Below are 24223 nucleotides of genomic sequence, written 5' to 3' on the forward strand. Positions count from 1 at the left end.
CTTTATTTTAAAGTTATAGCAGCTTGCGCAAGCGAAGGACCCTCGTACTCGTACTGCATAGTGGGAAGGAAACAAACGTGCCTTTCCGGCAGATGTTTTTTCAACTCTTCTTTGTCCTTTTTAATTTGTCTGGGTGCAAGAGCATTGTTCTGTCAATGCTCATCCTGTCTGACACAACAAATGAATGCGGGGGTCCAAATACGCCACAGGCCGCCTAAACACCTCCCCCCCCTCCCCTCCCCCCCTACAGGGCCACCCTGATGTGATCCTGCATAGGTCCGCAACTGTTCCTAATATATGCTATAATGTTTTATGTGTCGTTTAGATGAATTTTTAAACAATTGTCAGCATTACCTAAGTGACGAAAATGACCGAGTAATTATCACCGTACACAACTCCAATTTTTAGCGAATCTTGCATGTCTAAGTAGTCTGAAATGATCAGGGTCGCTGTTAAACAATGGTATACTTTAACGGTCTAGGACATTTTGGTACAGGACATTTCTGTGAAGGACGTTTCGGTGCAGGACGTTTAGGTGCAGGACGTTTCGGTGCAGACATTTCGGTGCGGACATTTCGGTGCACGGACATTTCGGTGCGCAAAGTTTTCGGTGATCGAATTGTCGGGTGCATGGTTGTTTGAAACAGCTGCTATATTTTTATTTCCGCATAACGTCGGTTACGACTACAAGCTAGCGCTGTGACTACATTTTTTGATTGATGCCGTCAAGGGTTTATCCAGGATTTCGATTTTTTTTTTTTGGGGGGGTGTCGAAATCATTCTGGGAGGGTGTTAAGGGGTGTGTATAAATCTGGATACCGTGTTTAATTCTTGCTGGATATTTTTAAAAATTGAACATTTGTATATTGTTGCCCGTTCAGGGAACACCGATCAAGCAGCCAATGATTGAATGTTTTGGCACATGTTCTTTTTTTAGATCTATGATAAGGCGTTATTTATATCTGCTCTTTCTTGCGGCATGCAAATCAGCTAAGGCAATTAGCCGGCGTTTACGATGGCATAGTTATTCTTCATGGAATTTTCTCCAAATAAAAGCCACACTCTCACTATCCAAAGAACGGAGCTTTACGGACATTCGGTTGCCCCAAAAAATGCATAAAATCTTATGCAGAGTTTTGTGTAGGCTGCGCTGTCACGCTAAAATGAATTTGCAAACACAATTGTCGCCAGCTTTTTTTTTACGGAAAAGTCAAGGATTGCCGTGGAGGAAGAACGGGCCTTTTTGAAAACAGCTGCTTCTATATTTCCGAAATGCTAAAACGCACGGTTTGTGCGTGTAAATGCCAGTCCTACCATGGTGTTCCGGCCAACCGACCTTCGTTCTGTGCTTACACGCTTACTTTCATTTCAATTTTTTTTTTTCTCAGCAGCCCCCCAACCCCGCTCCCGCCTTCAAGTTGCAATCTCCTCTAGATATCTTTTTCAGTCGTGTTACTATCGGTTTCCCCTGGAAATCTTAAAGGCCTAGCGGAGTTCATGGTCTCCACTGTGTCACAGCATAGATGCAAGAAAAAACTCTCACAACCTCTCTAATGCGGAACAAGAAGCCACACAAAAGGTCCCTGAGGGACTAATGACCATTGTTGGCCCCTCTCTCCCCCCTCGTTGAACAAGCTTGGTGGCTACAACCTTCTGCGCGTCGCGGTCACGCCGGTGGCGCCCCCTCTCCAGCAATCGCCCCTCCGTTCCTCGATTTCTTTCATTTTAAGAGGGGGGAAATGAATAGGCTGGTTTGACGGGAGCTGGGAAAGTCGTGTTCAAGTTTTTGGTTACCCCCCCCCCCACACACACACACACACCCCTCTCTGCCAAAGGGCTGGTACTTGGTGCCCAGTCCTCAGCATCTACCCCTTTAGCGACGCCACACTAAGGTGATTGTTGGTTAGTTTGTAAGTTGACCCGACACCGAACGCGACGAAGACGAGGTTGACAGAGAAAAAAATGAAAAGGAAATACACATACGCTGAAGCTAGCTAGTTTACTTTCCATTTTTTTCACGGCGATTTGTCGAGAAGGGGGGGAGAAGAGATAGGAATGGAATCAAACCAGCAGCAGCGTCTTGCAGCGTTGGGTGAAGTGAAATCAAATCGCTTGGGTAATACTTAGATTAAATGAGTAGGACTGTTCACAGTAATGCTAAAATAACGGAAAGGTTGAACGGAAGTGAATTAACAACGTTAATTTTTAACATTTCTTATCAAAATGTGGTTTTACGTGCTGATGCACCGCCTCGATTTACTGTTCATTTCCGCGCGATGCGGCCCAAATACAACTCTCGAACCTTCAAATCATATTGTCTGACGAAATTATAATGCTAAAGCTGAAACATCATGAAACATCAAAAGAATGCCAGGGACATCCCATTTTTAGAAATGTCCACACCAAGACGCTCTCACCGAAATGTCCGGATCCCATACTGTTCCCATCGACAGAGTATATATATATATATATATATATATATATATATATATATATATATATATATTGTGAGGACTGATGGCGACGGGCGCCTTCCTTCGCGAAGAGGGAGGAAATAGTGTGGGGACGGATTGAGTCAGGTGGCTGCATCGCTTGGAGGGACGAACTAGTGTGAGGGCCAATCCCCTCACAAGGGCGCATTTCTATGCATCACCTGTAAATCCCCATCATCACACAGTGGCCTCCGCCACTTAAAACAGTGGTTTTAAGGGAAGTTCTCCAAGAATGCAAACATGCAAATTATGCAAACATATTCATGGGAACCCTTGAGACAGTTCTTGGAGAACTTCCCTTTAGAACCACTGTTTTACAAGCGGTACATCGACGACATTTTCTTGGTTTGGTCTCATGGTGAGGAAGCCCTGAAACAATTCATATCCGATTTCAACAGTGCTCACAGTGATATCTCATTCTCACATGAGTATTCAACCTCTACAATAAATTTCCTTGACGTGCAGATAACAACTAACGGACACAGACTGGATACTTCTGTGTACAGAAAACCCACCGACCGACACCAATATTTGAACTTTCATAGCAGCCATGTGAGACACTGCAAAACGGCCATTCCATACAGCCAAGCCCTACGCTCCCGCAGAATTTGCTCTAACCAAAATGACTTCGCTTCTAATTGTGATCAGCTCCGCATTGACCTCGCACGACAAAAATACCCACTACCACTCATTGAAGATTCAATCAGGAAGGCATCAGAGCGTTCTAGCCTTATTAGTGGCAATAAAACCTCCGCTTCGAGGTCACAAACCAATCTGATTCTGACATATTCGGCATCTGGCCTAAACGTCAATGAAATTTTAAGAAGACACCACAACATCTTGCTCCAGAGTGAAAAAATTAAGCACTTCATTCCAGACCCACCACGCGTGGTGTATCGCCGGGCAAGAAACATCAGAGACATTGTAACATCATCTCGATCAAGAGAAACTAGTTTCACAGGTTCCACACCATGTGGAAAACCCCGGTGCAAATTGTGTCTAATGATGACACCAACAACAAGCGCTCAGAGCAGGGAATCTGACTTTTCCATGCAGATCAGGGGCAATTTTAATTTAATTGTGACACTGCAAATATAGTTTATCTCCTAGAATGTGGTGATTGTGGTGTGCAATATATTGGACAGACTGAAAATTCTTTTAGAACTCGCATCAATAATCACAGATCCGATGCAAAAACAAAACCTTATCTCCCCCTTTCAAAACATATCAACTCTTTGAAACACCCGTTCGATCAATTTAAGGCCACAGTGCTCCAATCAGGATTTAAAACCCGTTTCGACAGGGAAGCCTGCGAATCTTATCTGATCCACAAATATAACACTCTCACAAAAGGTATCAATGAGTCTCAGGGAAGGCTGTCGTGCCTTCAAACCTAGACCTTGTAGCGGCACGTATCGCACGGGGTGTAGGAAAAAATGGTCCCGGAAAAAATGGTCCCGGAAAAAATGGTCCTGGAAAAAATGGTCCCGGAAGAAATGGTCCCGGAAAAAATGGTCCCAAATCCAAGGTAGGAAAAAATGGTCCCGGAAAAATTGGTCCCGAAGCCAAGGTACGAAAAAGTCGTGTTCGAGTAAACCCGGTTAATCGAACCAAGAACGTTTGTCTTGCTAAAATGAACGAGGTATTAAAGAAAAATATACAAATGTTCAGTTTCTAAAAATACCTGGAAAAAATTGAAGGCGGCACCAATCTAAAAATGCAAGCGCTGTGCTAGATTGTTGTCTACAACCCATGTTAAGCGAAAATAAAAATATAACGGCTGTTTCAAACAAGCAATCACACGATAATTCGGTCGCCGAAATGTTTGCGCACGGAGGTATCCGTGCAGCGAAACGGTATTCATACACCGATATGTACGTACACCGAAATATCCGTACACCGAAACATCTGCACCGAAACGTCCTGCACCGATATGCCTTGCACCGAAATGTCCTAGACCAGGGACGACGCTGTGAGCTTCTTTGATGGAGCTCCCACGGCTTCTTGTGCAATTTTCACCGATACTGACGAAACCTCGCAGCGTCGTAGAGCTTCTATGACCTTCCGGACATTGAGATGGCTGTGTTCGACTAAGCTACTAAACCGACGGTTCCAGGCCTCGCAGTTGCTTGTTTGGTTTTAATCCAATTACTTGCATTAAAATGTTTAATCCATGCTCATCCCTACCATCCATCCATCCATCCATCCATCCATCCATCCATCCATCCATCCATCCATCCATCCATCCATCCATCCATCCATCAAAGCGTCCATCCGTCCGTCTGTCTGTCTACCCAATTTTCTTTGTTAGATTTTAGCCTCCAAAGGCGTTAATTTCGGCCCCTTATAGGAATATTAAAGCATTCCATCTCTTTGTCAAACATTTAGCTCAAACGCAAAGGGACCATATCAAACTGCAACAAAGTTCAGATCGGACTAACTTGAAGGGAAACACGTTGGCTGGGCCATGGGACCATCTTTTCCTAGATGGTCACTGGGACCATTTTTTCCGGGACCATTTTCTCCGGGACCATTTTCTCCGGGACCATTTTTTCCGGGACCATTTTTTCCGGGACCATTTTTTCCGTTTCCGATCGCACGTTACCACTTCTCAACCGTTGGATGGTTCATCGTTGTCAGCAGGTTACTTTTCCGTATGCTTTAATGCTTCTCCTGCACGAAATCTTGCTGTATCCCATCATTACACTTTCCAAGCACTATTCGGTCTAGTGTTGTGAATAACTTATTTTCTCCGTATGCTTCATTGCTCTTTTGCCCGAAATGTCACTTTGTAAGCTATTTTTGTTCACTGCTATAGTTCACCATGTTCTACGATTTGTACACGTGTATTCTGTGTATTCTTTCGTTTGTCAGTTTGTTTAAAGAACGCTGTGTGCGAATTTATACTGCCATTGATGACTAGCTACAAAGTGTCTTTTTTTTTTTTCCTAGATCATTGGAGATTTGTTCTCGTACGTGCGCCACATCTTTCTTTTACTTTTTTCATAATGTGCAAACCCTTGTTACTTGCAAAAATATCAAATGTAAGCTGACAATTTGTTGTATCTATCCACTTCATGTCATGAGCCGGGGGCTCGTTCAACTGCTTTTTTCTGTGTGCTGTTTTCTTTGTTTATTTCCTGCCTTGTGTGTCATTTCTCAAAATCCTCGCACAGCCTGCGCTCTTCTTGGGTGGCTCACGCACAGCTCTGTCCGCGTCGGCGCCCTTCGAGGAGTCGTCATTGTCCGCCTTGTGTCCCGGACGCGGGCCGCGGATAAGCCATTTGTGGCTATTATCTGGTCTCCTCCCAAAGCGGCGGCACTTTCCTTTGAGGACGCGGCCCCCTCGCTAATCCTCCCACCTGCATTCTTGAAATTGAACGTCGCCTTCTGCCATTTTGCGTTCCCCAGTGTCTGGATGACTAATTGTCGATTCTACGCTTCCGCCTTATGCGGCAGGTTGTTTCCGCTCCTTTAGAGTAAGATGCCCAGTATCCCTTCCTTATTTGTTTACTTTTCTTAATACTGCTGTGCGTGGGTGGGCGGTGGCTGACGGAAACACGCTTCCTAAGTGCCTCGCTTTTGCTTTTCGCCGCGTTGTATATTGAGATGTATTACCTGCGCGCCCAGTCGTGCAGTACATTTTTTTCCACTTGTTTCTTGCTGTATTCGCTTCTTGTACACTTTTGAAATAATGTGCCCACGTGCTCACAGCGCTCCTTGCGAGCCTACATATACCCTGTATTCGACCTATGTTCTTCACTTGAAAAAGGCTGGTTTCCAGCCGAAACGTCGTATTAAATATTGTTATGTTTTTCGTGGTGACTCTAATTTAATATATGTATATATAGCGTATGAATGAAGTACGATGGGGCCGGTAAAAAATATACAGTGAAAGAGAAGACTAAAGGGTAACGAACGATCGTTCGTTACCCTTTAGTCTTCTCTTTCACTGTACATCACTGTATATATATATATATATATATATATATATATATATATATATATATATATATATATATATATATATATATATATATACTCACCATGTCCCTGCCCCCTCCGGCAAAATGAAAACTCTACGCCTATGGACCAATCAGTCTAGTTCGTGCTGTACACAAGTTCTTCAACTACGCACGGTGTACGCCTCCAGTCTGTAGGTTATTCTTCGATTTTGGTCAGCGCTGTAGCTTAAAGTATTTACCTAAATGAAAGAAAGAAAAAAACAAGGAAATGGCTAACCGATAAATCCGTAGAAACGAAGTAAATAAATAAAAGAAAAAGGAAACAAAGAGAGAAGGACAGATAAAAAGACAAAAGCGGTAGAAAGAAAGAAAGAAAAGAAATAAAGAAAAAAGGAAGAAACGAAAAAAGAAGGAAGCAAAGGAAAAAGAAAGACAGAAAGAAAGAAAGAAAGAAAGAAAGAAAGAAAGAAAGAAAGAAAGAAAGAAAGAAAGAAAGAAAGAAAGAAAATAGGAAAGAAAAGGTATACTCTGATCCACAGCATATCTCACAAAAATATAGTTAAAGGGACCCTGCAACGCTTTTCTCAACTTTTCTTGAAATCATAAATGCTTGCAGAACGTAGCCAACCAAATACATCCTTTCCCGGTCTTGGCGTTCTTCGACCGCTTGAATCACGTCATTACAGCGGTGTAGCGGCTATTGGCCTGCTTTCGTTTAGTTGAAGCAATGAACGCACTCGATATCCAGGTTAGAAAAAAGCCGCAAAGCAAAGCATAAATGGAAGGCGGATAGTTCTGCTGCGGCGAGCAAATCACGCAGTGCCGCTCTGTGCTGGCGATAATTGTAGCGTAGTGCGTCCAGACGCGAATGAAAGTGTGACAGAGTTTATCGGAAGTGTTGCAGAAGCCCTTTAACATAGTGCAGCGTGCAGTTTGATGTGTGTGTTGTCCTGCCCGTCCACCATACGCAGCCTAAACCTCGCACAGTAAATACATCAAACTGCAAAACATAACAAGGCTGCTAGACTTCTTGCACCGTAGAACTTTAATGATTGAGGGTGCTTGCCTTTTCTGCACAAGGACGCTACTGCAATCAGATAACACGCGAAATCATTCAGGCATCGGCTATTGCAAGTGCGAGTGACGATCATTGTGCAACTTTGCCGTCCATTTCGTTGTCGCGCAAACACATTATCTGCACTTGACGTAGGCAACGCGTGTGGCATCCCATTAATAGCAAAATTGATGTCGTTTTCCTTGTTTTCGTACTTTTTGTCATTTCTGTAATTTCTGTTCGAACGTAGCTCATTTCGCGTGCCTCTTTCCCCCTTTCACATGTTTCTTTTTATGCAATTTTGATGAGTGTACGTGTTTACTTCTACTATTCTCGCAATAAACATGGAGGTCCGCGCTCGGAGATGCTGTTACTTGGCCATCGTTTTTGCGCTGTTATTCTTCACTCATCACGGGGACCCGCCGCGGTGGCTCAGTAGCTAAGGCGTTGTGCTGCTGAGCACGAGGTCGCGGGTTCGATTCCTGGCCGCGGAGGCCGCTTTTCTGATGGAGGCGAAAAGCAAAAAATCCCGTGTGCACGAGGGTTCTGCGCACGTTAAAGATCCCAAGGTGGTCAAAATTAATCCAGAGCCCTCCACTACGGCGCGCCTCATCTCCTGCGCTGCGTCGGCGCGTTAAACCCTGCAACCAAATCAAATCAAATCACTCATCACGGGTCTACCGCCTATCCAGTATAACGTCACATTGCTAAGCATAAAACCTGCACAAGCGAACGATACGTATATGCTCCTGTATGTGCTTCCAGCAAGCATGCTTTCGTTCTCTTGTGCGCGATTAGCGAGCTCGGCAGCGATGCGGAGCAGACGTAAAACGTCGCGGTGTGCCGATATATCTTTCTGGGGCACGCCTATCGCACTTCGAAGCGCCTCGGTGGTTCCCGCAACGCTGAAGCACGCCCCGCGTCACCTTGATCAAATGGCGAGAGACGGCCTTGGACCGCTTACGTCACCGGCACCTCCTAAAGCTAAAAATCTGAGAACAACAAACATAAGGGCAAGGCTAGGGTAGGGTGGCTGCCCTTTGAGCGCTCATGCGAGTGTCGCGGAGTATTTTTCTTCCGTAGGAGAGAAAAGAAGGGGGGGGGGGGGGGGAGGGGGTGAAGTACCATAGATTGCTTGGGGTTGGCAGGGCTGCTGAATGCAATCGTCGAGACAAATTTATGCGTCTGGCTTTAAGGCTTACGCTACAATGAACAGAACCAACATAAATAGACGTCTATTTCGGACTTCGGGTGTGGGAGAGCTTTCACCTCGCTGTCGGTACCTTGTGGTCGATGTTTTGGTGATAAGCAGTAAGCAAACGTTGGCATAACAGCTTCTTTATTTGAGGTGGTGTAAACCAGTTTCATTTTTTTTGTTGCCATTTCTTTTTCGGCCATCGAGGTCCATGTAGTGGGGTTAAATAACAAGTTAATATTGTGCGAATGTGTCAAGGATTCTTCATCCGGGCATACAACGAGGTGAAACGCCCAAGGAAGAATTGCTGATACGCCATCCAGGCCTGCTAAAGCAGATGTCCAGCGAAGCTGTTGCAAAACTATTACACTTAGCGGCTGGTATGCAGTGCTTTATTGCTTTTGAGAAAGGGTGGGGCAATCGCTATTTTGCCAAGACCAAATCCAGACGCGATCTGTACCGCGCGGTTGTATGACTGGGGTCGTTGTATAGCGCCCGTGTCGAAAGTTGTTCGCGGCGAAGGCCAAGAACCAGTCTTTCTTGTCGTGTTTTGCAATGCCAGTATTATAGCCGCCGATGATATCCGCTGGTGAGTCGCGTTCTCGTTTCAGTAATGCTAAGAGCTTATGCATGAAGGTATACCGATGTCTGTTTCGGATTTCCCAGGTGGGCACGTGATCTAGATGGTGGAGATCAGCATTCTGTCTCATGTGCTCACAGACATCCTGGCAGTCCGTGCCGTTGGCCTCTGGCTACAGCACCAACGTAAAGATACGGGCTAAGGGTTGTTGGTCACATATCGAGTTTTGGGACTCGCGCGAAACAGAAGATCCGGGGGAAGAGAGAGAGAGAGAGAGAATAAACTTTGTTAAACTGAGCTCGCCTTTAGCGCGAGAGGTTGGTGGTCGTTGTTATCAGCCCAACGACGACCGAGGCGGCGCTTGCGATCAGGCAGGACTGTACCTCCCTGCGGTGGGATGCCAGGGCTTGTCTCCACTGCTCAGCTGTGGTGATTCAGGGATAGGGGTTTTGGGGGCAGGCCTACAGAATGTGGGGTAGGGTTGATGGGGCTGTTCAGAGGGTGCAGTTTGGGGATGGGACTTGTGTTGGGTGGATTAGGTGCAGGCGGGTTGGGTGTGGGTATGTGTTTGTTTGTATGAGCCTCCAGTCTTGCTCTTGGTCTGTTGTGAGTCCCGGGTGCGGGGGTGCTAGCTATCGGCGGCAGAGGCGATAATGTTCCGTAATGTCGGTATAGTTAAGGAGACTGTCTCTGGATGACCTTGCCCCGTGGGATGGGTCGGATTGGATTAGAAAAACATTTATTGTGCCTGCGGTTGAAATCCAAGTTAAGACTTCAGACTTGGCCAGTGTCGCCCTCGCTGTCGCCACCAGGGTTAGAGGCCCCCCGCCCGTTACCGGGCTGCGAAGTCTCCTGCCTGGCCAACGCCACGATGACCCGCTGAACGGCCTCGAGTTGGAGATCTTGGTTACCAGATCGCTTCGCCTCTTCAAATGCGGGCGGAAGTCTTCCTGATGTAGAATCTTCCGGGAAGTTGAGACAGTCCCAGACGATGTGCTCAAGAGTCGCGGGGGCATGGCGACACACCCTGCACGTACCGTCGGGGTGTGCCTCCGGGAAAATCTTGTGCATGAAAGCCGGGCTCATGACCGTTCGTGTTTGGAGCTGCCTATATATGACTGCCTGCTCCCTGCTCAGCCCTTTACAGGGCGGTGGGAGCGCGCGTCTGGCGAGCCGATAGGCCTTGGTTATCTCGTTGAAGCTGGTCATTCTGTCTCTTGTACTGAACCACAAGAGATCACCGCTTGACCCGGCGCGGTCCGTTAGTTCACGCGCGCGGGCGTGTGCGGTTTCGTTATGGTTGGCGTTGGTGTCCGACACTTCCCCTGCGTGTGCCGGAAACCACTTTATTCTTGCCCTTTCCCGGTGTCTCGGTATCTCGTTTAAAATCTTCGTCGCAGCAGCAGAGACCCTGCCTCGGGCAAAGTTCCTGATTGCCTGCCGCGAATCGCTGAGGACAGTGTGGCAGCCCGGGTCTTTGATGGCCAGTGCGATGGCCACCTCTTCGGCCTCTTCGGATGTACTGCTCGCCGTGCTGGCCGCCGCTCTGATGCTGCCCCCAGCATCGATGACAACCACGGCGAATCTTCTTCTGCTCGCATATTCGGCAGCATCCACGTAACGGGCGCTCGCGTCGCCGGCGTGCAGGTCCGCCAGCGCCTTGGCGCTCGCCTTGCGTCTGCCTTCATTGTATTCGGGGTGCACGTTGCGCGGGATAGTGTCCACGCGAATTTCGCTCCTGATCTCGTCCGGGACGGGCGTCTTGGCTCCTTGTTGTTCGTGATATCGTATTCCAAGCTTCTCCAGGATTCTCCTACCGGGCTTGGTCATGGAAAGCCTCTCCAGCTGGGCAATCCTCTGAGCCTCGGCAATTTCGTTGAGGGTGTTGTGGATGCCCAGAGTGTACAACCTCTCCGTGCTGGTGGATTCGGGAACTCCGATGACCGTCTTGTATGCCCTTCGGATGACTACGTCGAGCTTGTTCGTTTCGTCCCTCTTCCATTTGTGGAAGGCGCCCACGTATGTGATGTGGCTGAGGACGAAAGAGTGCACGAGCCTCGTGAGGTTCTCCTCGCGAAGTCCCCTCCGTCTGTTCGACACTCTTCTCATTAGTCTGATGGCGTTGGCCGCCTTGCCGACGACCCGTGTCACTGTTTTCCCGTTGCCTCCGTGCTCGTTAATAAGCATTCCCAGAATACGGATATCTGTGACTCTGGGTATGACGGTACCGTCTTTGGTGTAGACGGAGATTTCCTCGCGGTCACTTCTCTTTTCAGTGCGGGGACCTTCCCTGGGCCTGTATAGCAGCACCTCGGACTTACTCGGTGAGCATCTGAGGCCGGTGCCCTCGAGGCTTTCCTAGACCGTCCGTACCGCCCGCTGAAGCGCCTCTTCTACTCGAGCGTCGCTGCCGCCCTCGACCCACAGCGTGATGTCGTCGGCATATATGGTGTGCCCGACGTGCTCCACCTCTGCGAGTCTACTGGCGACCTCGATCATGACTAGGTTGAATAGGAGCGGCGAGATCACCGACCTTTAAGGGGTGCCTCGGCTGCCGTTCTCTTTGGCGTCCGTTGCGAGATCCCCCGCAACGATTTCTGTCGTTCGGCCCGTGAGAAAGCTCCCTATGTACTCGTGGGTCCGCTTGCCCATGTTCAACTTAGAGACTTGGCTCAGGATCGCCGAGTGGTTGACATTGTCGAAGGCCCCCTGTAGATCCAGGCCCATGACGGCCCTTGAGTCTCGGGTGTCCCTGTCGACAATGAGGTGCTTCAGTTGTATCATGGCGTCCTGCGTGCACAAGTGCTGCCGGAATCCAATCAAACTGTCGGGGTAGAGGTCGTTGTTTTCGAGATATTCTTGCCAGAGCGCTAGTAGGACGCGCTCCAGTACCTTGCCCACGCAGGATGTGAGCGATATTGGACGGAGGTTGTCCGTGTTCGGCGGCTTTCCAGGCTTGGGTATCAGGATCATCTTAGAATGTTTCCACTCCTTCGGTACGACTCCCGACGTCCAGCACTCGTTGAAGTATTTCGTGAGGGCTACAATCGAGCTGTCATCGAGGTTCTTGAGTGCTCCGTTCGGCATGCGGTCGGGACCCGGAGCCGATCTGCTGTTAAGCTCTTGCAGAGCCGTCCGCACTTCCTCGACGTCGATGTCTCTGTCCAACCTGTCGTTTGGGCTTCCAAAATAATCTCTGTGGGTGACTTTCTGCGTGGAGGGGATGTATTTCTCCAGAAGTTTCTTCTTCACCGCATCCTCGCCTCTTTCCTTGATTTCCGCGTGTAGGATCTTTGCAAGCCTATCCCTCTGATGAGACTTGGTCTTCGTCTCATCCAGTAGGTGCCGGAACAGGTTCCAGGTCCTGCCTTTGTGGAGTTGGCCGTCAGCAGCGTTGCAGAGCTCGTTCCATTTCTGGTTGCTGAGCGCGTGGCAGTGCTCCTCAATCTTGCGATTCAGACCGGCGATCTTCTTCCGCAGCCCTCTGTTGAGCCTTTGCTTCTTCCATCGCTCTTGTAGAGATCGCTTCACCTGGATTAGATGGACTAGCCTGCTGTCCATGCTGCCGACTTTAACATCCGTCTCGATTTCTCTCGTGGCCATCTTCACGTCCCTGGTAACGTTTTTCATCCAGGCAGCGATGTCTTGGATGTGTTCGTTTTCGTCTGCGGCCTCGTTTCTTTGCCTTCTGAAGTCTTCCCACTCGACCCATTTGTGCTTTCGTGCCTGAGGTGCGCTGGCTCCACTCAGTCGCACTGTAGTTTCCACAATCATGTGATCACTTCCAAGGTCCAGTCCGGTGTTCTTCCACTGTACGTCCTCGGCCACGATGTTCTTGACAAAGGTGAGGTCGGGGGTCGTGTCTCTGGGCACCGAGGGCGCCACTCCAGCTCGTAGGGTAAGATCTCGAGCCTGAGAGTGTGCGGTTCGTTCCCTTCTTGTCCCACGTGGGCCGGTATCCAGAGTATGTCTACTGGGGTGAGGGGGGGAAGGGGGGGTTCTTCTGAAGAATTCTGAGTGCCAGAGATGAAATGTTGCTCTGGGCATCCTGGGTAAAGCGTTTGACAATTCAATACAGCTCTGCGGGTATGTGTTAGGGGTAGAGATGTAAGTAAGTTTTCATGAAATTTTGAGAGGCGTGAAAAAAAAAACAGGTTTTTCCTTTTTTTTTAGAAAAATGAATGAAAAAAAGACGATACCGCACAGAGTTATTACAAATTCAAAACACTTTTTAGGCCGGAGACTTCTCATCAAACGTGAAAAGAGAACATCGTTGCTGGTGACTACACGAATGAAACCAAATTATGGCCGCCGTAAAAAAAAAGTAAATAAAATATACGTAGAATCTGATTCGTGTTTGAATGGGATTTGAAACCGTGTCGCCGTGAGCAGCAGCCAAGTCGGCTCACTACCGCACTACCTCTGTACCGTGCCAGGGTGGAACAACTATTATTCGGATGCGTGTCGCATGACAGGTGAACGTGATGACAAAAAATTCACGAATCTTCACGAAGTGGATTATGACGAGTGGGCGAAGCACTGGGTATCGTTCTTACCGTAAATAACCCGTGGCATTGCCCACTCGCGCATGTAAATGAGTGGCAACGCGTGTGTACAGTATATACAATTCCAATGCAATCCAATCCAATACAATTCAATTTAATTCAATCCAATCCATTGCAATCCAATCCAATCCAATCCAATCCAATCCAATGCTCTTCGCGCATGCGCAACACTGTGTACACGGACGCCAAGTCCCGTATAAGCGAGGTCCTAAGGTGCTCCGCCCCTTAAAAAAAAGTTGCAGCAGTGCACAAGCCCAATATTCGCTGCCTTTCGCCTTCCAATCACTTAGGAGGCTTAAGTGCCCGCTACATTTTCCCGTTAACACTGAAAATAATATAATTGTTACATGCTGCAACACAAAAGTTGCAGCAGAGCTTCTGCTCTCAAAATCTGCGCACGATTTTACTTCGAGGCATTGATTCCAGACATTGGCGGATTCAGAGGGGGGGGGGGGGGGGTCCGGATGTCCTGACCCATCCCTTAATTTTTAAATTTATACTGTGCAAAAAGAACCAGCGAACCACCGAGCCTAAAAAAGTTTGACTCGGTGCTACAGAGTTCTCTCCAAGACTCGCGTGTCGTTAGGGTTTTTAGATATGTTGATGATTTCTTAGTATTCTTGCAGTTAACTGAAACGGACGAGCTCACTTGTATGGTGGATCAGATTTTAAACCTGTTTAGCGCCTGTTCAAAGTACTTGGTTTTTACAAAAGAGATTCCCACTGACAAGGCCATTAGGTTTCTAGATTCAGAACTTACGTTCATGCCCGACCGACACGTGTGATGGAAATATTCTCCGAGGTCTAAGCAGGCGCTTTTGCCGTACAGTTCCGCGCACTTGAAGTTGGTACAGCGGGGTTTAGCGAACTTGTGTCTTATGAACGCTCTAAACAAAAGCTGCCCACATGTGATGCAACCAAGCCTTGGAGAACAGGTTGAATGTTTTGAAGCGTCTGGTTTTTCCCTCTGATGTCTTGCTGTCGGTAGGCGAATCTTTGGGCAGGAAAGTGAAAAAGCCTTCTGCAAAGTCTAGCAGCCCAGATGAAGTTGGGAGAAAAAAGATGAAAGTGGTCCCTTACTTCCACAGGACATCACATGGGCTGAAAAAGGTAGCCCAAAGATTTGGGGTCGCCATGGTGTTTTCTGTCCCTCGGAAACTTTCGGGTTTGTGTTCTCAAATCTCTGGTGCCAAGCAGAAACCCGACCCTTGCAAGACAAACCACCAAACAAGGTTCGCGACATGTGCGGTGGGAGTAGTCTACTCAGCCCCATTGTTCTGCGGGAAAATATACATCGGGCAAACGGGTGCGTGCGTTAACGATCGGCTGAGGCAGCACCGGACAACTTTGGGCTCACGCACGGGTAGCAATTTAGCTTTACACGTAAAAAAATCCCAGGATTGTACTCCCCAGTTTCACCTCGCCAGCACTGTAGGCCGGGGAAAATCGAGACGCGAGCGAGAGCTACTCGAGGCATTTTTTATAATAACCAATAAGGAGACTTGTGTCAGCGATCCCTCGGTGATCTTAAGGGATAAAGAATTTCTGTTTTTATCTACGTAACCCCGTTTCTTCACGTTGGCCGAAGTGTGAGCGTGCGCGGGAATCGCCTACAAATGAAATAAATCGGTTGTTAGTCCAGAGGCGTGCTTGTGCTCCTTGTTCTCGTTCCCTGCGTCTTTTTTCGCTGGTTCTGTTTGCACAGTATGAACCAACTTGCCCAGCATTTTGCATTCTTGAATTTATACCCTTCAAGACTATGACCCCTCAGATCTAGAGAAAGTCTAATTGACGATATTTCTATGTCTTAAATTTTTGCTTTTCCGAAACATTTCTGAATAAAAAGTCTCTTCATCATCATTATAAGTGATGGAAGCTGACGCCCCTCTCAGAAAAAACCTGGATCCGCCCCTGATTCCAGAAACCGTTTCCCTCCCTGCGTCTTGGTCGCATCACAGCAAATTTCCCCGGTGCAGCCCTGCTTGTTATTTTCACTGTTATCCTGGTCGAAAAAAACAAAACAAATGAAAACCTGTTTTTTTCTCTAAATGCTTTTTTTTTCTTTCTTTCAACCATGCACATATACTTAGGGGCACGCGTACACATTAGGGTGCGCGGACCCTGCCAAGCCGCTTTTTTCGGTGTTTTCGTGGTCTTGGCATCTGTATTCTGTTTATGTTGAATCAAACTTGACTTGACTCGATTTCGCCTTTGTTAGGCTTAATGTTAAGCAGCCCTAATAGTGAGTCTAATGACGTGCCATGCAACGTCAAACTCATTGTACGGCAAGCTGCAGGTACCTCTTAACGTCCTTAGGCTCACAGCGAAACATTAGGCCTAACGTCAGAGTTGGCCATACACCACTGGGCGAATGTTAAAAAGTTCAAAGTTCATTTATTCAGCACTGTAATCCCGTACAAAGTTGGAATAATAAGGGCAGAAACAAAAAACTGCTAAGAAGCAAGTTGACAAAGTTTCTGCCCCGTTTTTGACAGCGAAAAGAACAGAAGAAAAATGAATATAAATGATTGAACTTTTACAGAAATTGGATAAAAAGAGCATACACAAAACAATAATGTACGCGTGTATGCATCTGAATACAAATAAAAATGCACATAAGCAATCATATGTATACACTCGGATATACATATATAATAAGAAAGTAGATACACACACATTACATATGCATACACCCAATTAAAATGTTACACATATTTGTTTAATGTACCTGATGCTTCTCTGTTGCAGTGTATGAGCTTTTGCGTGCACAGGGACAACACGAAGAAACCCTACCAACATGAGGTGAACTCTTTGTCGCCTGGGTGACGAAGCAGCCCGCTTGGGGCTTTCCTCCTCTCCCAGAACTCCCGTGCATACACCTTCGGCGCCCACGCGCAGCGTTGCCAGGTATGGCGATTTGTCGCCAAACTGGCGACTTTTAGAGACTCGTGACGACGGAAATTACAGTGTGGAGACTTGACCACTTTCTGGCTCTTCTTAGCATTGATGATTTTTATATTGCCGGGCCCTTCGTACGTCCCACTTTCCACAAAAGGGGCGTCATGTGACCTCTCAGTGCATTTGAGCCGTGGAGACAAACTGAACAAACAGAATAAACTTTTTAGGCCGAAGACGATGATCTGGCAAAGTCTAGAAGAGTTTCCCACGAACCAGTCACTAAAATACACAGCCGTACAGCGCTACTTACCACCGAAAGTCGAAATTTGCCTTGCTCTTTTCAATATCCGGCACCTACCCCATACCGTATGAATACCGCCGAAGTCTTCTAGCAAAGCCGTGGGTTTAAAGTGTAATGCTCCAGTTTTCATGCAAAGTGGCAGAAAGGAGGTGCGACGATATATGATAGGCACGAAAATGTAAGAGGCACTGACAGTGGTAAAACATGGTGTGCAGCAAACGCTCGTTCTATGTCGTTCATATTCTTTGAATGCTTTGCCTAAACCTGCATATTCTAGCTTTTTTGTAGACAGCAGTCAACCGCTGTCGTTTTCTCGCGCGACAGCAAACGAATAAATTTTGTGATACGGTTTTCTACTTTCCAGAATTTCTATATTTTTTTTTTTCCAAGAACGTAATCAAAACCTATGCACACCTCATTCCAACGACGACGATGGTTGAACGCGAAGCTGTCTCGTGACGGATTCTTTGTAGTCGTCTGAGTTTTGACTGAGTTTCGACCATGTTGAAATGGAGCAACCGGATATGCGCCGGCTTCATAACGCGAGGGACCCAAGCTCGATTCGGGCACTAAAGCGTTTTTTAGGGACGAAGCCTCCTAGGGGCTCGGGCTGTCGGCGTCTGCTGTCGTCGTCGTCGTTTCATGTAGTCACGGTACTAAAAAACTGATACATTTGTTTTCCGACGCCTCCCACTAGAACGTAACGCGTACTTTACGAACACGCCGGGACACTCGTTTGCCAGCTCCTCACGCTAGAACGCTTCCTGCTTCAAAGACACGAGACTCTTGCAGCAAAGCTGTATATACCTCTAGCCCCGAACGGCTTCATCTCCGTGGGAAAAAAACGCCAAGGCGCCAAGAATGCACTTATACACTGCATGCTTCGCCCCTCCCCAGGTTTCACGTTAGTGTAGATGGACCGGGATTTTTTTTTTCTTTCACTTCACCCACGATCATTCAACATCATCGGCAGAGAAAGTTGGCTTTCCTGCAGGGTGTTTTCGCGTTGCAGACGCCATCAGGGAGAACCGTAAAGTTTCGCTTTAAAAATACTACTTAGTAGCATCTCCTTGCTAAAAATGGCGACTTTTCTGGCGCCTTTTCCAACATTCACGTTAAGGTGGCGACTTTGTGGCTACTTTCGGCCATTTCCCGGCGACTTTTCCTTTTGAGTAAATGGCAGCTCTGCCCACGCGTCGTCCTCCTCTAAAGCGACAAATGCAAGAATATAGGCCTTGAGAACCATGCTGGCGATCCTAAGAATGTAAAGCTTCCGCTTTAAAAAAAATTGTGTTTCATTACCTAGAACAGGCGCCGTTAAAGTTGTATTCGAGGACTGTACCTTCAGGTCACAGGGGACGAAATGGGATTCAGTTTTAGCAGTTGCTGAAAAGAATATGGGTAACTAAGGCAGAAGAATCCTGGAGTTCTACCATACTCTTAGAAATCGCCACCACAACACCGAGAACCACCAATCAGCGGGACCAAATACACGAATTTGGGGAATAACGAGTGCCCAGCAGGCGATTAGAGAAAACAAAGCACTGTTGTACCAGGGCAGATTCTATTTTTTAAAGCGAAAGCTTTCTTAGTGGGGCCGATGACGTTCTGTAAAAAAAAAAAAAAAAAAAAAACACTAATGCATTTCCTCATAGACCGGTTGGTTGACCGAAAACCTCGCATAAGATCTCTGGATATATGGCGCGTGCGCGAAACCGGGCTTCTACTGTGTCAAAGCGGGTATACTTGAAAATCGCGAAAAAGGATGCGGTTCTATATGAGACAATAAGAAATCGATTATGAATAAGGAGTACAATGGTATACCTTTATCTGACAAACCACGTGTCGGGATACATTTAGATAGTTCCCACACACGTGTGTTTACCTATAGTGCGCGAAAAATCATCGCATGCGTTCGTTCTTCGTTTGCGGTTTGGCGATCGACTGGCCGGGCGCACTTCCGGCGGAGGTTCGACGCACTTTTAGCGTTCGCGCTTCCCTCAACGTTCTTAAAGAAGTTGTTGTAATTTTTCTTACTCTTGTCGCGGGCTGGGCCTCTCCATTCGCCGAATCCGTACATCTGCTCACGCTGAATGGTCGTGCTTGGGCATGGTGGTAAAGCTTAGCGACCTGCTGCGACTCTTCGAGTGCAGGACAGAAAGCAGGACGGGATTAAACACAAGCCGCACGTCTGTGAACACGGTGTATTATGCGTACATGTCGTTTTGTAACTCCCGTCTTGCTTTGTGTTCTATAGCAGCCCCTCAATATTGTGCCCAAGATGAAATACCCACTATAGCTCCCTTTGCGATGTTGCTCATACGGGTAACGTCTACAGACTGCGCCCTATGTATACGCTCCCAAAGCTAAAAACAAACTGTATCGGCCTCAGACTGCGGCTAAAAGTACAAAAATGCTGAAAAGGCTTCCCTGTATACGTATAATTGTATATTGTATGCGCATACGCATGCAATTAGGAATCACGCATAAAAGAAAGTGAATGTACATGTGGTTTTGTCGACCCGCTTCACGCTTAGATGGCAGAAAATAACGCGTATTTTGAGTCACGTGGTGCTCGAAGCGAAGTTAACGACGCCAATGGGCGTGTTTCACGTTTACTACGCGGGAACAATTTCAGAGTGTATGAACACCCACTAAGTCGGCTCTCACTGCGCGGTGTGTAACCCGCTTCCTCCTTGATAGACTTGTTTTGAAATCCTGCTTATCATGTTAGATATCTTTCAGGTTTTTTTAAAAACAGACGAATGGCTACCGCACAGCATCTCTGCAGAATTTATATCTAGTACAATTTGGTGTGAGCTTAACCTTGATACCGTTTTTTAAACCGCGCATCTGTTTTCTTTCGGTCAGGGGGCGGTTTAAATCGGAGATGCAATTTCATTTTCTCTATACCTGATTAGAAATATACTAATAGTATGTAAAGTGTAAAGCATTCTAACTTCACATTGCATTTCGCAGCTAATTTGAAGTAGAATTTGTACGAATGAACAAAATTTGAAGGAACACGCATTTTCGTAGATGTAATTTTCCGTGGATATAAAATGGCTGAATTACACCAACACCGCATTAGTCAGGCAGCTATGCGGCAGAGAGAGAGAGAGAGAGAGAGAGAGAGAGAGAGAGAGAGAGAGAGAGAGAGAGAGAGAGAGAGAGAGAGAGAGAGAGAGAGAGAGACACTGAGCATATTTGTGGTCTGGGTCTTCAGTCCAAGACTCCGTTGGAACGACCAGCTGTTGTTGTGGCGAAAATGTAGGCTTAGCGTAAATTATAAAGTATCCGTTTATCAGCTATGCATGTGAGCCCAAAGGCGGACTTCCAAAAATGGGAAACTCAGGAAGTCCTCCGTTTAACTGCTAGGATTGCTAAAACTGGATTATTTAGAGAGGACTTTGAGGAGGCGCTCTTCCCATCGCCGTGCGAGCATACTTTTATGCTCCGCTCCCGCATAGCGGGCAGCCTGCAGCGGCACTCTGAGAACGCCGCTGAGTCCTTTTTCGACGAACCGTATCTGGAACCACCTTCAGGCGTATATACCGCAACAGAAAACCCCTCCGGCGGTGGTTTCCCGAGCTCATGACCTGTGCGGGTGGCCTGATGTTCGGGGAGACTCTAGCGTTCACTGAGCACACCCTTGACTGTGCTGGGAAGTGCGTGAATGCGCATGTTCATTGAGGTTCAAAACAGGCCGATGGTGGTCATGGCGGTGGTGATCACGGTGCACTTGATGACTCTAAAAGTCTTCTGCGCGGTATCTGGTGCGACCTATTCCTTGTATACCGCGAGTCATTCACCCGCGAAATGTGCACAAAGAATTGTACACTTCGCGACGCAAACTGTTGCTGGACCATGCATGGATTGCACTGTGCACGACTGTGTATTTTTTCGTGCTTGTGTGCTTATGGGTTTGCCCACGACGCTCCGAACATTTTTCATGGCGGTGTTGTGCGGCAATTTGTTGGGTACGTTGGTCTCAAATGCTCAAAATAAATTGCATACACACGCCGTAAGTAATTTCTTACAATTTTCGAAGACGCAGGCTCTGTCGAGCAACCTCGGAGTATTGGCGTGCCATAAATTTAACATTTCAGGATGGTCAATGCATTGAAAGAACTTGACACGCCACAAATAACGTAGAGGATATATAGTGCGGTAGCGCATTACGACAAATATAGTTTTCTTTAAGGTTTTCCAACGCGGTCCATGCCTGTATAGCATGTGCTCGACTTTTCAACCCTTTCGTTTCACCCCGTATGTTTATCTCCAGTTAAATATATATGAACTTAACCAGCTCACACCACAGCACCGCTAAATTTCCTCATCGCGACATTCAATACCAGTTAATATAGCGTCCTGTTTGTTGGAACTGCGTTGCTTAAAATTTTTATACGAGGATACGTGGTACGTAGGTTGTGCATAGTTCTTTGCCGTGTAAGAATCGCTCACAAAGCGGAAAATGTGTGAAATTTACTCTAGTTCCGGACAGTTTCGGACAGTCTCCTGTTGAAGCGCCCAAAAGCGGGCGAGCGATTTTCCTGTAGTCTTTAAGCCAAAGTGGACGAAATGTTATGCACGCATTTTTTCCAATTTGCTGTTTCTGAACGTGAAGTAGCTGAATTACCCAAGTAGCGCATTGCAGGCAGATTCTAAGCCCATATCAATGCATGCAGCGCAGCTGCCCGTATACCTTTTTGTAATGTAAGCTCCAAGTATCGCTCGAAATCATTCGGGTTTAGCATTCTTAGTAGGCGAACTGCAGGGGTTTCAGATTTACCCTTTTTCATAAACCCGCCTACGAGCTCAAATGCACAGTTGATTCTTTATTATCTACTCAAGGACCATGGAGTAGACAATAAAGAATCAACTGTGCATTTGAGCTCGTAGGCGGGTTTATGAAAAAGGGCAAATCTGAAACCCCTGCAGTTCGCCTACTAAGAATGCTAAACCCGAATGATTTCGAGCGATACTTGGAGCTTACATTACAAAAAGGTATACGGGCCATTTCAATGCCAGTAGCAGTGTACGGCTATTTAACTTTTTGTAAATCAGTGGGTAGCATCAAGGGTGTAAGTTTCTCAAAATATTCTACAGGCGTGATCAAAACTCGTGTGCGGGCACCTTATTCTACTGCAGAGTGGTTTAAGGTTCGCTTCGTCGACGAAAATGCAGTTTGCCTTCAAAATAGTTGTGGAGCTACGAGCGGCTCTATTACCCGCCGATTTCTCAAGGATAGGGCAGAAAATGGCACGAATTCGTTGCGATTCTATCCCAATGAGAATATATAAATTACGTTTAGTTCGTTTTTCAATGCACCTCAAAGTTAATAGTTACAGAAACTCTGTTTTTATGGCCCATATCCTGATTTCACGCACAGCCCCGTATCAGGATCACTATCATCATCGACACCATCGTCGTCCCCATCCCTCGTGTCTCGCGCTGTGACATGCACCGTCGAAACAGATTTGTTCAGTCTTAAGCAGAGCGCATTCCACCACCTACGTTTCTGCGGCGGCCGATGTCAAGCCAAGCCTGATGGCGCCGGCCCCCAAGGCCATAAGATGCGGCGACATCCACGCCCCATACAGACGACAAGGTGACGGCCAGCTGGACAGCGCGGTCGCACACTTCAGCGACGGCAACCAAGCAGACGTGCCCGGCACGGCAGAGGTACGCACGAGCAGCCCCACCGGCAGCAGCAACCGCAGCGTGCCGACGTCGTTCGCCCCAGAGCCGTCGCGAGGCAGCAGAGGGAGCCTCTCATGCCGGTGCTGCAGCAAGGAAGCCGACGAGGTGAAGGAGGCGCTCTTCCCGCCGCCGTGCGAACACACGTTCATGCTGAATTCGCGCATAGAGGACAGCCGGCAGCTACGCTCTCAGAACGCCGCTGACCCGATTTTGAAAAACCGTATCCAGAGCCACAATCAAGGGTATATGACAGCTCCCTGTCCTGTAACAGAAAGCCCTCCTGGTGGTGGTGCTGTGAGCTCAAGAGCCGTGCGCACAGCCTGCTGTTCGGGGAGAATCTGGCGTTCACCGAGGACTCATGGCCGCGCTGGGTGGTGCATGAATGCGCAACACTGCAACTCGTCCACCAACGAAATGCGCGCCAAGAACTGAGCACTGCGCCTCACACACAGTTGCTGGACCACGGCCTGTACAGTCCACGAACGTGTATTTGTCACTGCTTGTACTTTTGAGGGTGATGGCGATAGTCCGCATGTTTTCTTGGCGGTGTTTTGTGGCGATCATTTGTCATTCGCTTTAAATGCAGAAAATAAATTATATACAAACGCCGATTGCAGGCATGTTCTTATAATTTCCGACGACTCAAGTGGGGTCATGGAGTCCCAAAGTAGTGGCGTGCCAGTGTGTAAACTTTACATTTTCCAACACGTTGCATAAACTTGGACTTCCAATGCCAATTTATGATGCGCTACTTCAAATTCGTTACGATAAATTGCGCTTTCTATATCCTTTTCCAAGCAGGGCAGCTACTTATATGTGCTTGACTCACATTTTCCCTGTACGTGCTTCTGAAACTGTTATCCAAGCAGCTCGCACCGCAGTACTGCTAAATTTCCTCGTCACGATATTCAACTCAATTTGCTCGCGTCTTCGTCTTGGCACCACCCCGCCGATACCGCGTGTAAGAATGCGAGAATCTGTGGTCCGCACTATGTGCGAGTTTCGTCATCATGTAAAAAGTTCTGCAGAAATTAAGAGAATTGTCTACAAATGCGTAGCATTCTTATGCCGCTTGTCTTGAGTGTGAGTTCTTTACAGCCAAATGTTTTGGTTTTCCTAAATCCTGTCCGACTAATTATCTCCATTTACGCTATTGTAATAATTACAGGTGAAGCTTTAGCGAAATCTGCATTTTTGTGGAAATGCAGGGCGTCGCACGGTTCGGCATTTCCCGTAATTTTCTACATTTTTCTTACGTTTCAGTATTTCAAATTTCGTTCGACCAATAATTTCCATTTACGCTATTAGAACGATTACAGGTGAAACTTTCGCGAAACCTGCATTATTGTGGAAATTCAGGGCGTTATACGGTTTGACATTTTCCACATTTTTTTTATATTTTACTTATTTCTTAGTTTTTCAAAATTTCGTTCGACTATTTATCTCCACTTACGCTATTATAACAATTAC

At 47.1% G+C, this 24223-nt stretch overlaps 1 protein-coding gene across 1 annotated transcript; it reads right to left on the reverse strand.

Moving 5' to 3' along the window:
- Positions 1–11821: 11821 nt before the first annotated feature.
- Positions 11822–19161, reverse strand: LOC144175329 (uncharacterized). Its single transcript, XM_077704409.1, has 3 exons — positions 19139–19161; positions 12287–13151; positions 11822–12178 (listed from the first exon to the last, which is right to left on the reverse strand). The coding sequence occupies exons 1-3, from the start codon at positions 19159–19161 to the stop codon at positions 11822–11824; spliced, it is 1245 nt and encodes a 414-aa protein (XP_077560535.1).
- Between the last annotated feature and the right edge of the window lie 5062 nt (positions 19162–24223).

This window comes from Haemaphysalis longicornis, unplaced genomic scaffold, assembly GCF_048455015.1.
Source record: "Haemaphysalis longicornis isolate Haplotype H1 unplaced genomic scaffold, Haemaphysalis longicornis Haplotype H1 scaffold_3, whole genome shotgun sequence".
In the NCBI taxonomy this organism is placed as follows: Eukaryota; Metazoa; Arthropoda; class Arachnida; order Ixodida; family Ixodidae; genus Haemaphysalis; species Haemaphysalis longicornis.

What these genes read in the sequence shown, in the direction of transcription:
- LOC144175329 (XM_077704409.1), bottom strand. Translation starts at nt 19,161, where the DNA reads ATGCCCAAGCACGACCATTCAGC. An exon ending in CCCAAGCACGACCATTCAGC is followed by an intron (nt 13,152 to 19,138) that starts GTGAGCAGATGT and finishes CTCGGTGCCCAG; the next exon opens with AGACACGACCCCCGACCTCA. An exon ending in AGTGCTGGACGTCGGGAGTC is followed by an intron (nt 12,179 to 12,286) that starts GTACCGAAGGAG and finishes TGCGTGGGCAAG; the next exon opens with GTACTGGAGCGCGTCCTACT.